Source organism: Thermobia domestica, chromosome 7 (assembly GCF_964235325.1).
Source record: "Thermobia domestica chromosome 7, izTheDome1.hap1.1, whole genome shotgun sequence".
Classification (NCBI taxonomy): Eukaryota; Metazoa; Arthropoda; class Insecta; order Zygentoma; family Lepismatidae; genus Thermobia; species Thermobia domestica.
In genome coordinates, this window is record NC_137460.1 from 147,317,102 (window position 1) to 147,332,818 (window position 15,717).

General features: G+C 34.9%; 1 protein-coding gene across 1 annotated transcript in view; it reads right to left on the bottom strand.

The window, feature by feature from the left end:
* hig (locomotion-related protein hikaru genki) overlaps nt 1–15,717 on the bottom strand; it is a 484,097-nt gene that overhangs the window by 109,228 nt on the left and 359,152 nt on the right. Inside the window, exon 5 of the mRNA XM_081765381.1 lies at nt 3,091–3,264. Coding sequence (XP_081621507.1) covers nt 3,091–3,264 — 174 coding nt within the window. The remainder of the gene's footprint in view (nt 1–3,090; nt 3,265–15,717) is intronic.

Here is a 15,717-nt window from a genome sequence, read left to right on the forward strand (position 1 = left end):
GGGGTCTGGGAATGAAGCCAGGACATGATAATCATTGCGGATATCTATTGCAAAAAACAAAATTAAAAAATCTTGTCATATATGGGATATGGGCTATAGAAAACCACCATAAAAGACGCCATTTCCGTTAGTACTTTGATGGGTTGGCTCCATTAACAAACTCAGCCGACACAATTGCTCTAGCCATCTGTTGCAAAAACAGAATTAAAAAAAAATGCTTATATAGCCTATATATGATCTATAAATAACCACAGTTAAAATTGACGTTATTCATTACCGTTAACTGGTTTACTTCATTAACGAATTCAGCCGATCGTTCTAGCTATCTATTGCAATAAATAAATAAATAAATATTACGTTCATCCGTTCAAGAGTTATCATGCAGAATAACGGACAAATGGACGGACGTACTAACAAGGCAGTCTTATAAGTCTTACTACGTGATTCTAATAAACGCACCTATACATTGTTTCAGAATGGCAACCATCTTCAATAAATTAAAGCAGAACTTCAATAAATGGATATTCTTTAGTGGAAAGAAAATTCCTTAACATGTGGAAACACTGAAGCTAGTTGTAACAAATAGCCGTAATAAATCAACCCATTCAAAGTATTGAAGATAGCGGTTTTAACGTATTATTCTGTCATGAACGATAAGAGAGCTTTCATTCAGCAAGAGCGGAACGTTCCATAGCGTCCCGCAGTTATTCAAGCAAAGATAGTGACAAACCTGTGCAATTTTCCAAGATAATGCATTGGACGTATTTGCTTCCCGTTTTTTTTTTTTTTTTTTTAACTGAGTTTGATAACGCCAGGCGGATTGACGAGGCTATCTTCGAGTTGATGGGCCACATAAAAATGTCCCCACTGTCAAAGAGGGTTGGTTGATTGGTAAGCTGGAAATGGCAAGAAAAAAAAAATAGCGATTCTCCCTTCTTCCATTGTAAATGTGTGTGGCTTAAATCTTTTTAATGTAAAGACATTGTTTTATTTCCGCCATATTTTTCTTGCGAAATAAAAAGACTTTTAAGATAAATGCTTGGAGCAGTCACCTCAAGAATTAGTAAGAGAAATAAAAGCTCTTTCGTTGTAGATGATAAAAAAAGTATCATTATAAAATGGAAAATGGGATGAAAACAAAATGGAAGAAGAATGTAAGATTGTAAAACGAAAGAAAAAAGTAAAAGGAGAGAACATAATGCTCACATATTCAAATAGAAAGTAGTTTTAGTCTCTGGTACACACAAAATATCTTTCTTCTTTATATTTATTAGTATTTCTAGAGAATTAGCATTTCTTCGATTTAGACCTTAGGGTGTCAAGCAATTCAACATGAAGAGACCCTACCAAAAATTGGAATAATTCTGGTCGGCTGTGTACATAAAAGTAGACAATGATAGAGTAGCATACTTAAAAGTAACGATCACTGAGGTTCGATCCGTGCCATATGAGCATGTGTTGCAGAATTGTGAGTACAGATTAAGAATACGGGATCATTGTTTTTTTTTTTTTTAAAAAAAAGAATTGCAAGTAATTCTATTAATTTTCGGTGGCGTGGTCCTATTATACAGTTTTCTTGAAGACGAAATAACATAGTGGCGAACAACCTATACTCTGAAGGTTGATCTTGAATCCCAAGCACCGGTCGTGGTTCGGAGTTTACGTTAATAGTACGTCTCCGATCTCCTTAATAGCCTCGATGTTGCATGAAGACGAAAATACAATAACAAGAACTCAATTTCCTCTTTCCTTTAGATCTGATCATCCAATCCTGTCAACAGAATATTTTTTTGGTCACTCTTCTGAGGTGCTTGCTCAGAAACATTCGTACACCATACATCCACTTTTTCATTACATCATAATATTCTATAAATTTCGCTTTATACTTCCCCACATTTTCCCAGGGGGCACAGTAGCTCAGTGGTAGAATGCTTATCTCTGGTGTGTGGGGGTCCATAGTTTGATTTCCGGCCAAGTAAGCTTGTAGTGGACAACATCGTGCCCGTGGGTTTTCTCGGGGCACTCCCGTTTCCTCCAACTTTTTCATTCCATCAATTCTTCCATCATTTTTCAGTTGCTTTAATCATCGTCTCTCTTAATTAAAGGGCATAATCGTGAAATGTTAAACTCAAAGATTTCACTTCAATTTCATAATTTTCCATTTAGCTTAACACATTTTCGTTTAATCTAAATCTACTTAACCACTTCCAAATGTTTGAAGTTTCCAGCCTGTAATATTGCCAGATATGCTTAATATTCACGCTGTTATATTTTTGTTTGTTCAGTTATTTCCAGTTGTCATTTTGTTATATTCTGGAGCAATAATATGCCGTAACGTAGGTATTCCTCTTGCAAACGTATCGCTAATTTGAGGTGAAATTCAATACATGATAGCAAGTAATTTGTTAACGAAAATATATTCTTAAAAAAGTTTTGTTTATAATTATATGGACATTTATAACCAAAGCTTCATTTTTTGCTTTTATAGCTGAATTTGGGAAGCTTAAGCTTAAGGATCTTTAGGATTAGTACCAGGATGTAGATATCTGAGCTGTCGGCATCTAAGGCCATTTAGGCCAGTCACATATATGAGGAATGACGTTCCTTGGTGAGCACACTATCCGATGAAAGGCAAGGAAGCGACCTGGGACCATTATATTAAGCACTATTCCGGCATTTGCCTGGTGTGAATGAGAGAATCGCAGGGAAAACCTCACATAAGATGGCTGGCCTGCAAAAGCTTGACACTTTTTCGATTAAGTGTCCCCACCGGGAATCGAACCCGGACCTCGCACCAAAGGCGAGAGTGTTAGCGAGTACGCCACGCGGGGCCACTTAAGGATCTTTACATTTAACTTCAAGCTTTAAATTACAACGAAGCATCCTATATCAAATTGAGCATTCCAGCTTTACTTACTCTCCATTTGTGTATTATACAGCGTTACAGAACACATACAGCTAGTGACAAAATAACCATAATGAAAATTATATTCTTATCTTTTTATAGTAAATAACTACTGATATTTGAGTGATAAATTCCGCTTTTTATCATTTCCACCTCAATATTGAATAATAACTGAATGCACTAACCTGTAAGGTATTGCCTAAACGCTGAAGTCCATGTCCATTCTGGATTCCCCAGCTTCCTGGCAAAGAGGCACTCCAGGTGGAGGATGCTTCCTGGGAAAACGCCAAGCTCTCCAGAAGGCCCAACCGCCGCAGAACCAGAAGGGATATTCACCAGAATTGTTGGCGGAGAATCCTCTGAAACGGTTAAGAAAAGAATGTATCAACTGTTTTGAAACAAAGTGCATATTAACTAAATTTCGGTAACCTTTTATGGGCCATTAACTTATCCTCATCAGGGACGCACCTACGGAGGGTCCACCGAGCCCGGACCTCTTCCCCAAACTTCATAACTCGACTAACATTCGTACACTTTCTCAACATTACCATACTTGTTAAACAGGTAAATGATTGATGTATCCCAAAGATTTGATTTTACTCTTCCTTTCCTTCCTTTCCTTCCTTTCCTTCCTTTCTTCCTTCCTTCCTTCCTTTCCTTCCTTTCCTAAAAATAATCTAGTTCTATCAGATTTTCTTAAAAGATAGTTGGCAGTAATTAACAATTACTCATCGTCTTTTCGGGTGCAAAATAACAAATTTATTCCTACATAAACATATTGGACCTCCCAGAAAAAAACTTTGGACACTTCCGAACAAAAATTCTGGGTGCGCGCCTGATCCTCATGTTTACTAAATGTAGTTGTTGAATTAGAACCAAGAAAGGAAGCAGTGGCGGATCCAGGGGGGGGGGCGATCGAGGTGATGGCCCCCAGAAGAGGAAACTTTTTTATTTTATATAAATAAATAAAACCCTCCCAGAGTTTGAAACTGTTAAAAGTAGTTCAAAGTAGCAGTATGACAACCCACCGCCCCTCTTCCCAGAAGTGGGTCCTGGATCCGCCCCTGAAAGGTAGTACATATAGATGTTACATTATTAAATTGGATATTAAGTATTTAGAAAATTCTTGATTTGTATTTTTTAAAGGTAGTACAAAATATTACAAAATTATGTGTTATTATTATTATCTTAATCGTCTTTATCGTATGTATACCGGAATAAGTTCACTGTGAACATTATAATGTATTTTCTGTCATCGAGTTTTTAAATTTTATTCAAGATAATTTCCTTCTTGACGAACTGAAACCTTTTTATTTTATGCGTTATATGAAACTAAGAAAACATTTATTATATATAGTTTATGAGTTACATAAAGAAAGAAAGGTGAGAAGATCTATGTTGGGAAACACTGTTTCAAAGAGGAATGTGGAGCACATCAAGGATCTAAATGGAGATGGGACGAATCCTTTGTTAGAGAAAAGGATAGAAGATGGTCTATAAAGCTCACACATTGGCAACCAGAATGAAGACGAAGATGAAGGCAAGATGGAATAATACACAAGGCAAGAAATAACTGGACGGTAAAGCCTAAGGGGGAGGATGAGGTGGAGGAGTATTGGGGAGGCCTATGTTCAGCAGTGGACACAAGGCCCATGAAGAAGAAGAAACAACGAATAAAGAAAGAAGATCGTGTTTTAAGTGAAAGAAGTTTTAAAGTTATATGGAACCAAGGAAACGTTTTCGTAATTTATGAGTTATAGAAGTAAGGGGAAAATCTTACATTTTGTGAATTATATGGAAACAGGGAGAACGCTTATGAACAGTTTATGAATTCGTATACGAAAGTAAGAAAAAACTTATATATATATATATGCTGATGTACAAAAGTAAAGGAATAAAGTAAAATAAAATTATTTCATTTCGAATAAAGTATGTGACGCATATCAAGTAGTACAAAACGAAAGAAGAAAACTATCACCATCAGTAATACATACGTGTACGCAAAATAACAAACCAAAGGAAAAAGTCAGCCTTTATTACAGAGTGTGAGTTTGTGCGGACGCATACCCATATTGTCAAAGTTCCAATTAATATTAGACATGTGATAAGAGCGTACTGCTATAGAGATCTCAAAATAAGATCCATACTTAAGTTCATTGATGAGATCAGTGAGCAGCAAACTTTATTTCTCCCAGTAAGATAGATCTCCCCCGAAAGAATTGGATGTTTGTTGATCAGGAAACCGACCTGGCCATTCCACCCTCACTGGCAGAGCAGCATGCTGATTTAGAGGTAAGCTCGGAGATGAAACCTGTTTAGGGACGCTGAATGCACATTCAAACTAGTTTTACGCTCTTTTTTGTTCTACTGTAATGGAAGAAACCGAAGTTGTAGTAGGTATCCACGCTTCCGGTTTTTGATGGTGATAGAGAAACAAAAGGAGGAAATGGATTATGTTCTTGGAACGCTGAATTTGTGTGTGTGTGTACGTATGTATGTATATAAGACTTCCTGCTAGCTATTATTGTTTTTGCTGTATGGCTATGAATGTTAAAACAGAAAATGGCATACTTCTTTAAGATGTTTCATACTTCTTCATGTTTGGAGGCCCAAAAAAGAGAATTCACATTGTAAGAACTTGAAAACCCAATAATGGAGTTAAAATAGCCATGGAAGCACCTACTGAGGGTCAAACAATATTATTCTGCTTCACTGAAATGTATTAAGCACATTTTGTTTTTCAAGTATCAATAATGTAATTTCCTTTGAATCGCAGGTGACACGTGAAAGCTAGAATACCAGTATAGCCACACTGACTTTTTGGGTTGGAAATGCATACACAAATTTCAAATTTAACAGGTGTTTTTGAAACTGTTCTCCATTGTTAGAAGCAATGGTTTACAACGAAGTACTAAATATGATGCTACTGAGCGATACTGGATGAGGATTCGTGTCAGAGCAATAAACACTATTATGATGTTTCACACTTCTATTAATTTTGAATTATGCCACATCTGTCCACAACACCAACCGTATTAATACATATTTCCATTAGCATGAAACATTAATGTTTTAATTTGTCTCGATCAGGGGCGGCTTTAGGATTTTAATTTTAGGTAGTCCCGCTCCCTCGCGTATGGTTACATAAACACATTTGATTGATTAATGACAGTAGAGAATACTTTTACAGTAGTGGTTGATGCTATTTGTTAAATAATTATCTACCATTATTATAAATAGTGGAAAATATATTTACTCTTTACTGTATCTTTTAACGTTTATATATTTTTCTAAATTTTTGGGTAGGTCCGTGCCTACTCAGCCTACCAGCTAAAGCCACTGGTCTCGATCTGCCTTCTCTCTTACGGAATTCAGGAGTCAGCACTTCGTTATCATTTTCTTCGGTAAATTGACTTATACATCATCCTATATTATGTAATACTTCTCTTTGTGCTGAGAATTACATAGAGCCCTTGCAAATTAGACCATTACTTTCGAGCTTTGTGTCTAATAATGTGAGGAATACTAAAGCAAAGGAGTCTGTTCAGATTCACAGTTCTATTTGCTTGTTAAGTTACAATGCGCATCGCGGAAATTTGAAACGATTTCTATAAATCTAGACGGGCGCTTTATACAAATTTAATCTCGTATACATACTAGTATATGAATATTATACAGTAAACAAAACGCCATCGTGATGTCAATAATTGGACTATCGTCAGGGTTCGAGGAAAATAACATACTGAAAATAGTTCAAGGAATAAAGTTAATAGGAGAAATCTCATTTGTAAAAAATCGTAATAGGATACTAGTTGCTGGGATGTAAGAAAATAATGGGATAAACAAAATAATTTCTCTGCTCCGAGGCAATTTTTAAAACAACAACTTTTTTTTATTTTCTAATTATAGTCCACAATTGCAGGGATGCTTTACGTAATTCACTGCATGAAATTGGATATGTAGACGAAAGGTAAACATTGTTTTCCATTTGAAATTACTCAGCCCTTAGGAAGAAGGATTTGCAGCTTAATTGAAATTTAAACGTGGCTTCTCTCGCTCATTCTCCAACACACACTTCTGTTGTCAGCTTACTCTATTAGAAAAAAGGAACTGCAAAATGCATTCTAGACACATTTGTGTTTCTTTGGTTTAATTCTCTTTTCTGCGTATTTTTCTTGTTTTAATGATATTACAAAGATTAGAAACACAGTGACTTGATACTGATTTATAAAATTATCACAATAAATTGGAATTTTTTCGACTTCCAAACTAATCTATGCATATGTATGGGAAATCTAGAACGTCTTCTATGTCCGTCAGTTTGTCTGATTGTCGAACAGTGTTACCAACTTGAAACATAAAATCCCATCTCGAGAGGCAGAAATTCCCATTATAATCTTTAATTTCTCGTTATACTAGTTACAATTTAAAAAGAAAATTAAGAAAACGTAAAATGAAACTATTGTATGTCACACATTTTCTTCAATACAATCTTCTATGTTTAAGTAATTTATGAATAACTGTTTTTTTCTTAATTGAAAAAGGCAGTTGAGAATGTTAGCGATAACAAGTATATTTTATCATGAGGATTTAGTATTTATATTATTTCTTTGTGTTATATTGTAATGAGCGTAAGGATTTTAGAACTTTCTTCTCCAGTCGATTTGTGTAGAACATTTTCCAAGTTGGTTCTTTCTCATTTTCTATAATTCTTATATTTAAAAAAATACCAGAGCACAATTTACATTTCTTGGAGCTTGATTTTTAGAGAATCACGAGTTACTTCTGCACTAGAATGCATTTTCTGCAGAATGGTCTATTTTCCACTCACAGAGAATTTTGTTGATGTTGATGAAAAATCCCAAATTTGCTGCCAATTGCAATGAAAATTCCCTTTATCCTTTTTCGAGAAATTGATTCCAAAAAACCCTGGATTTTTCCGACGAGTTGGCATCGCTGTCGTAGATCGATGTCAGAGCAGTGGTTGCCAGTGTTGCCAACGTAAAACCTTATAAAATCCTATCTCCAAGTGCAGAAATTCCCATTTTGCTCTTAAATTTACCACTGCTCTACTAATTACAAAATTTTCAAAATAAACAAATTATGAATATTGAAACTACTCTATGTCATTTACTTTCTCCAATATTTCAGTAGATTATTTGTAAAATCCGGTTTTCTAAATTTCTAATAAGTATTTTCTTTGATCAAAAGAGACTATTGAAATTGATGATGGAAACAAGCACATTTTACTGCCAAAATTTAGTAATTTCATCACTCTTTTGTTCTATAATATTCTACTGAACGTTATGAAACCAGACAAATGTCATTCTCTAGTTTTGTGTGAGACGTATTAGAAATTAGCTGTCCCTCGTTTGGTAGTTTACTTTGTTCCGTTTATGATTCTTTTTTAAACTTCAGAGTACAACTTACGTCCCTTGTTGCTTGTTTTTTTGAGATTCCCAAATTCCTGTATAAATCGCTTTCATGGTAACTTGAACTTTCCAATAACAAAATTTGACAACTAGCTCTGGTTTCACGTTTATTGAAGCGTCGTTAGCCTACTTCCTGCTCATAGAGAATTTTTCTGGCGCCGATGAAATAAATGTATGAAATTATTAGAGAAGTAGACAAACGCATTTCTATCGTTACTGGAGACAGGCCCGTGCTGGCCCACCGGGACACCGGGATGTGTCCCGGTGCACCCTCCGAAACATCACAGTATAAATAAAGTTACAAATGTTTAGTAAAAATTCTTACAGTTTTATTGGTAAAGAACCCGTTTAAGGTGCAGTGCGCCCTTTACATTAGGCGCCCTTGCGAGTCCACACGAAAGATAAATGATTTCATTTACTCTTCAGTATACCAAAGTTCTGTACAATAAATACATACAGTTACTATTGGTAAAGAACCCGTGAAAGGTACAGTGCGCCTTTTATATAAGGTGCCCTACGAAACATTACATTATAGATAAGTGGTTTTAGTCATCTTGTGTGCCAGCTTTATATAATAAATTCAAATAGTGATTGTTAATAAAGAAACTGTGAAGAATACAAGGCGCCCTTTACATGAGATGCTCTGCGAAATATCACATTTTTTAAAAATTTTATTCTTCTGTATTTCTTCTGGATTTCTGTAGTAAATTCATACAGTTGTTATTGGCAGAGAACAGGTAAAGAGTACAAAAATATTATAAAGTTATGTAGCTATAAAACGAAACAACGCGATACATCAAGAATAGTTTAAACGTACGATGCATTCATGAAACACTACACTGACACTAGTCTCTAATTTACGATTTTTACTGCAACGAAGGTTTCACAGTCTTAATATGCATCCATATATCCGAGCATATTGATTGTTCCTGTGTTTTAAATCAGTGTTCGAATAATCAGTACCTATTGTAATTCTGAAATATAACTACTTATATATTAATTTCCGTAAAATGTGGTCTTCCTGTCACAACGGCACGGCGCGTCCTCAGGTTGTGGATCGAGGAGAAGGCCTCTGGGATATAGAGGTTAGCTGAGAATATACTAAATAAGCAGTCCCGGACAGACAAGGAGTGATTCTCCAGCTTGGGGATTTGGTGTGGGATTAGCAACTCATCCTGTAAAAAAATGGACTGTTCAGATATATTCGCAGAATCCTCTGATCAGAACTGATAATTTGGCACGTACTCAACAATGTAAAATCGACATGAGAATTGGAACATGGAAGATAAGAAGTCTCTATAGGGCAGGCGCGTTAAAATGTGTAACGAATGAGTTTAGAAGTAGATGGACCTAGTGGGATATCAGGAAGTTAGATGAGAAGCAATCACAGTCACGTCAGGAAATTTACGTTCTTTTACGGGGAACGAATTAAAAATTACCAACTAGGATCAGGGCTTTTCGTTCACAAACGAATACGTATCAGCAATTACATGGGTTGAATTTGTTAATGATAGATTTTTTTTTACTTCTCTTAAGGGTCGGTGGTGTAATACGTATTATTGCTTTAAATGTACCCTACATGCCCAACAGAAAATAAGGATGACAATAAAAAGAAAGGTTTTACGAAAGAATAGAAACGGTATTTGATCATATCCTGCAATACCATGTGAAAATTCTGTTAGGCGGTTTCAATGCGAAGGTATGGCGTGGGAGGCCCGGGTTCTATTCCCGGCGGGAGCTCATGTGGTTCGGATTCCACGTTAATCAGTAGGTCCACGTCTCATATAGCCTCGCTGCTGAACGGGACGTTAAACTCAAAATCAACTCAACTCAATGCGAAGGTAGAACGAGAGGGTATTTTCAAACCGATTATAGAGAATAAATGTCTGCATAACGAAGGTTGTGACAACGGCGTTAGACTCGTGAACTTTGCAAATCCAGAAACCTTATCGTGATGATTACAAAATTCCCACATCGCGACGTTCATAAATATACTTGGACCTCACCAGACGGAAAAACACATAATCAAATCGATCACGTTTTAGTAGATAGAAGAAAACAGTCTAGCACAACTGATGTTCGGTCGTTCAGAGGAGTTGATTATGATAATAAGAGAGAGACTATCGTTGAATAAAGGAGATATTCAATATCTGAAAACGGAGCGGTTTAATTTAAAGAAATTAGAGGAGAGTCAGGTGAGAGAGGGGCCAGATTGAAGTGCCGAATAGATTCTCGGTTTTAGAAGGTTCGGAGTGCACTAGTGTTCAGATACTTGGTTGAAATTAGAGAAAACATTAAGATTTCAGCAAAAGAAATATTGGGACCATGCAGAAATACGTAGGAACAAAGCACGGTTCAACCAGGAATGCACTAAAGTAGCAGAGAAAAGAAAACAGAAGAAACAGCGTTGGTTACAAAATCCGAACGAAATAACTAAATAAAATTTCACTGTCATCTGGCGGAAAACTTCCAAAACTTTTAGAACAAAGGAACGCGATTTTTGAAAGCTAAAATTAATTAACTTGAAGATAATAGTAAAAAATAAAAACAATCCGGACATGTATCGGACTTAAGAAAGGCTATCAATTTCGTGCTTATATATTAAAGAAAGCTAAAGGAACAGTTCTCACTGATCAGAATAGCATCTTAAATATATTGAAAGATTTCTTTAACGATTTGCTTAGCACATAGCCAAAAATCAATGTGCGTGGAAAAAGTGAAATGCATACAGCATAACCGTATATTCCAGAACCTAACCAGACATAAATAGAAATCGCTATTGAAAAATTAAAGAAACACATATCTCCGGGTGTAGACGAAATTCTGGTTGACTTAATTTTAGCTGGGGAGGGGGGATTGTAGAGCAAGATACACAAACTCATTCTCCTTATCTGGAACAAGGAGGGATTACCACAAGAGTGAAAAGAATCAATCATTGTTCCAGTTCAGAAGGAAAGCAACAAAACTGATTTAATAATTATTGAGCCATTTCTCTTCTGTCAACATTCAATAAATTTTCTTACACATTCTATTAGTAAGATTGATTCCATACACAGATGAAATTATTGGAGATTATCAGAGCGGATGTACGTAAAATCGATAAACTATCGACCAGATATTTACTATTTAACTAATATTTGAAAAGAAATGGGAATACAGTATTATGGCACATCAATTATTGACTTTAGACTAGAGTAGGAGGGAAACATTGTACAACATGCTTACAGAATTGCAATACCGAAAAAGGTAGATTAATGAAGATATGTTTAAGTGAATCCCAAAGTAGGGTTCGAGTACGGAAATTCTTGTTCACGAGCTTTTACGTTGAGAATGGCCTGAAAGAAGGAGATGCGTTGTCGCCATTATTATTTAACTTTGTTCTGGAGAACAATATAAGGAAAATCAAAGACAGGAATCAGGTCCTAGAGCTGAATTGTATTTACCAGGTTATGGCGTATGCTTATGATGTAAATTTAATAGGGTATGATAAAATAGAAAGGAATGAAGAAATCTTACTTAACGCTTGCAGAGATATGGGCTTAAAAGTAAATTCAGAGAAAACTAAATAAATTGAAGTTTGTCGGGATCGTAATACTGCATTTTATGGATGCGCTAAAATACCAAATAATATTTTCTTTCGACAAAGTGGATACTTTCAAATATCTAGAATCATTATTAACAGACCAAAACCATAATCACAAAAAATTTGATGGCAACTGAAAATAGGGATTTCGTGTTATTATTCAGTTAAAAATCTTTTGTTGTCGCGAATTCTGTTGAGGAAATTGTAGCTTAAAATAAATAAAACGATAATCATGCCTGTTGTGCTGTATGGTTGCGAAACATTGTCACTGACTCTGAGGGAAAAATCACAGACTGATAGTGTTTGAGAAAAGTTTCTTAAACCAATATTTGAACTCCAAGAGGAACGGGAATGGGGAATGGCGGAAAGTCCATAACGATGAACTGCATAATTTTATACCGTTTACAAAAACATTGTTAGGGTCATCAAGACTAGGAGGCACGTTAATATTTACGTGGTGATTTTGATATAGAAAGGCATCTATACTTTTTCAAAGTATATATATATATATATATATATATATATATATATATATATATATATATATATATATATATATATATATATATATATATATATATATATATATATATATATTCCCGTTTGTATGGGCGCCCTTTTAGTAGACTTGTCCACCGCCCTCATTAGTATCCCAGCACGGCCCTGACTGGAGATGTTCGTTCAACACCTAATTCAACGCATATCTATTGCTATCCAACGTGGCAACGTGTCGTCGGTTCTTGGCACCTTACTACATGGAAAAGAACTAGATGAGGTGTTTCTTCTCTAACACAAAGGATAACACTGAACATTTATACAACTGGACGGCATATTATACAAATAAGGTCAATATGGTAATTGGAAAGTAAATGATTGTAACATAGTGAAACACACATGCTTGTATCGGGGAGATTATATGTTATATATGGGACCGAAGATGGTAAATTTAATGGAAATTTACTGTTCTATTGTCTGACTGAAAATTTTTATACCGCAATAATTGCAATAATTATATGGTTTACAATTGTGCAAATCATTATTTGTTTAACAAACAATTAATCGGATCATTATTTGTATAACGAACAATTGTTCAAATGATTATATGTATAACGGAACAAATAATAATAATAATTATTATTATTATTATTATTTATTTAAAAAATGAATAAAAAATCCTAATATGCTGTCATTTAGACGAAAATTCCCTTTATCCTTGTTTGAAAAATTAATGTGAAAATTCGCACAAAATGGGTTTCTCCCACGGATTGCCATCACTAGTGGCAGCTTCAGAGTTGTATATACAAAAGAGAAATAATATTAGCAGTGGCGGACAAGCCGGCTTTTTCTCCGTCCCTGTAAGTCCGTCCGGCTTTGGTTTCTCCACTGATTTTTCAATTTGAAAGCATTGTTTAAATGCTCATGGGAGGCACAAATATTGAATATTGTTTGATGTTTCAAAGCAATAGATATAATTCTTTAGTTCTTCCTTTCCTCTTCTTTCTTTAATAGCACTCAGAAATTTTTCAACATTTTAAATACACCACTTGTAAAATATTTACTTTTTCCGTAGAAAAAGAAAAATAGTTCTGTAAGTAATGGTGTTTCAATACACTCCTTTTTACTACCAATAATGTGTAAATAGTTAATATTATATAAATGTGCGAGCAATGCCTTTGGCATGTCCCTGTCAGAAATAAAGAACTGCGACGTCAGAATAACTAACGACGAGCCAGGGCTTTAGTGTTGCCCTCGTCAATTTTCGGGCCGGGTGGCATGACCGCTCTTGCGGTCGTACTTAGGTCGGACAATCCAGGAGATGGCATCTGGATTGTCACTACTCATGCAAGCGATAAAGAAAACTGGATTTGATAGTAATGTCAGTCGTTTTCGATTATTTTTACACGTTACCCTTCCAAATTCAAGCCTTAGGGGAGCTAGAGATGTCTTATCCTCATTGAGAGCTGAAAGTGGATTTAAAGGGTATCGGGTAGTGACACTATTAACCTTAGCGACGTCGAAAGCTGTAAATTCGACAATAAAATCAATCGCTTTCGATTATTCTTACATTCCTCCACTTCCCACCGTCTTAAAAGTGAAAATAGAGCAGAGTTTGTGCTTAAAAATAATCGAGAGTGTTATTCGTCTCAGAGACCCCAAAAACTATGGATTCGACACTAATATAAGTCATTTTCGATTATTTTAACATTGTATCTCCTTCCTTCTATGGAGTTCTAGGAAAATTTTACCCTTACTGGAGGTTAAACTTAGTATCGACAGCGTCTCTATTCGTCTCAGTGACTCCAGAAACTATAAATTCGTCATGACTATTGGTCGTTTTCGATTATTTTTACATTTCGTTTCTGGGGGATATCTTACCCCACAGTTTTTCAGACTGTAAGTCATATGAGTACTAAGTTTGGTTGAAATTCCTTCAGATGTTTGAGAGTCATGCTGAAACATACATACGTCTATTCAGTCATCCATTTTTATATATAGCCTTGAGCAAAATTGCATTTTTCTCTTTCTTTCGTTTATAAATCTTATTGATTTTTTGAAATCGAAAACTTACTATTATCGTGTAATGCTATTATCATCAGTTACTTATGTCTATGCGTATGCAAATTTGTCAATTAAGAAATTAATATTTATAGAAGTTGAAGATGTTTTTAGAAATCACAGTGGATTAGTATTAGCAAATAAACTATGCAACGCCTAAAATATGATTAAAACATGCAATGAATTTAAAGACGGAAAAGTTGAGTAAATAATGATCTGTAAAGTTTCTTATATCAAGAGTATATTTTAATTTTATTGATATGTCATATCTCATAGCTATAATAGAAATCCGAAACCCAAACTAAATCATACTATTGAAGAAATCTGTGAATTATTGTCAATATCCTATACAAACTTTTCGAACATACTATTAGCAAGATAGACCCAATACGCAGATGAAATTATTGGAAATTATTAGTGCAGATTTTGGTCGAAATCGATCAACTATCGACCAGATATTTACCATTCGTCAAATACTCGAAAAGAAGTGGGAATACAATACTCTGGTACGTCAATTATTTATTGATTTCAGAGAGGCTTGCGACTCTGTCAGGAGGGAAGCATTGTATAATTCTTACAGAATTTAAAATACCAAAAAAAGCTAGTTGGATTAAGACGTGTTTAAATGAATCCCAAAGTAAAGTACGAGCAGGAAAAATACTTGTCCACGAGCTTTCACGCCAAGAATGGCCTAAAACAAGGAGATGCATTGTCTCTATTATTATTAAATTTTGTTGTAGAATACTGTATACGAAAAATCAAAAATAGCAACCAGGGCGTAGAGGTGAATGTCACACATAAGGTTATAATTACACTGATGATGTAAATATGATAAAGGGAGAAATGAGAACGATAGAACGAAATTCATAGGTTTACATTAAACAGCTGTAGCATAAATTAAGAAGTAAATGCAGATAAAACTAAATACATAGAACTTCACCGTGATCTAATACTGCAAATTGTGAGTACGTTAAAATGTCAAATAATATTTTCAACAAAGTGGATCTGTTAATATCTGGAATTAATATTAACTGACCAAAACCATATCTACGAAGACATTAAATGTCGACCGAAAGCAGGAAATTCATGTTATTCTCCAAAAATCTTTTGTCTTCGCAAATCTTGTAGAAGAATTTAAAGTTTGAAACATATAAAACAATAATTACGCCTGTTCTACTGTACGGTTGGAAACATGATCGTTTACTTTAAGGGAAGGACATGGACTGAAATTATTTGAAAAC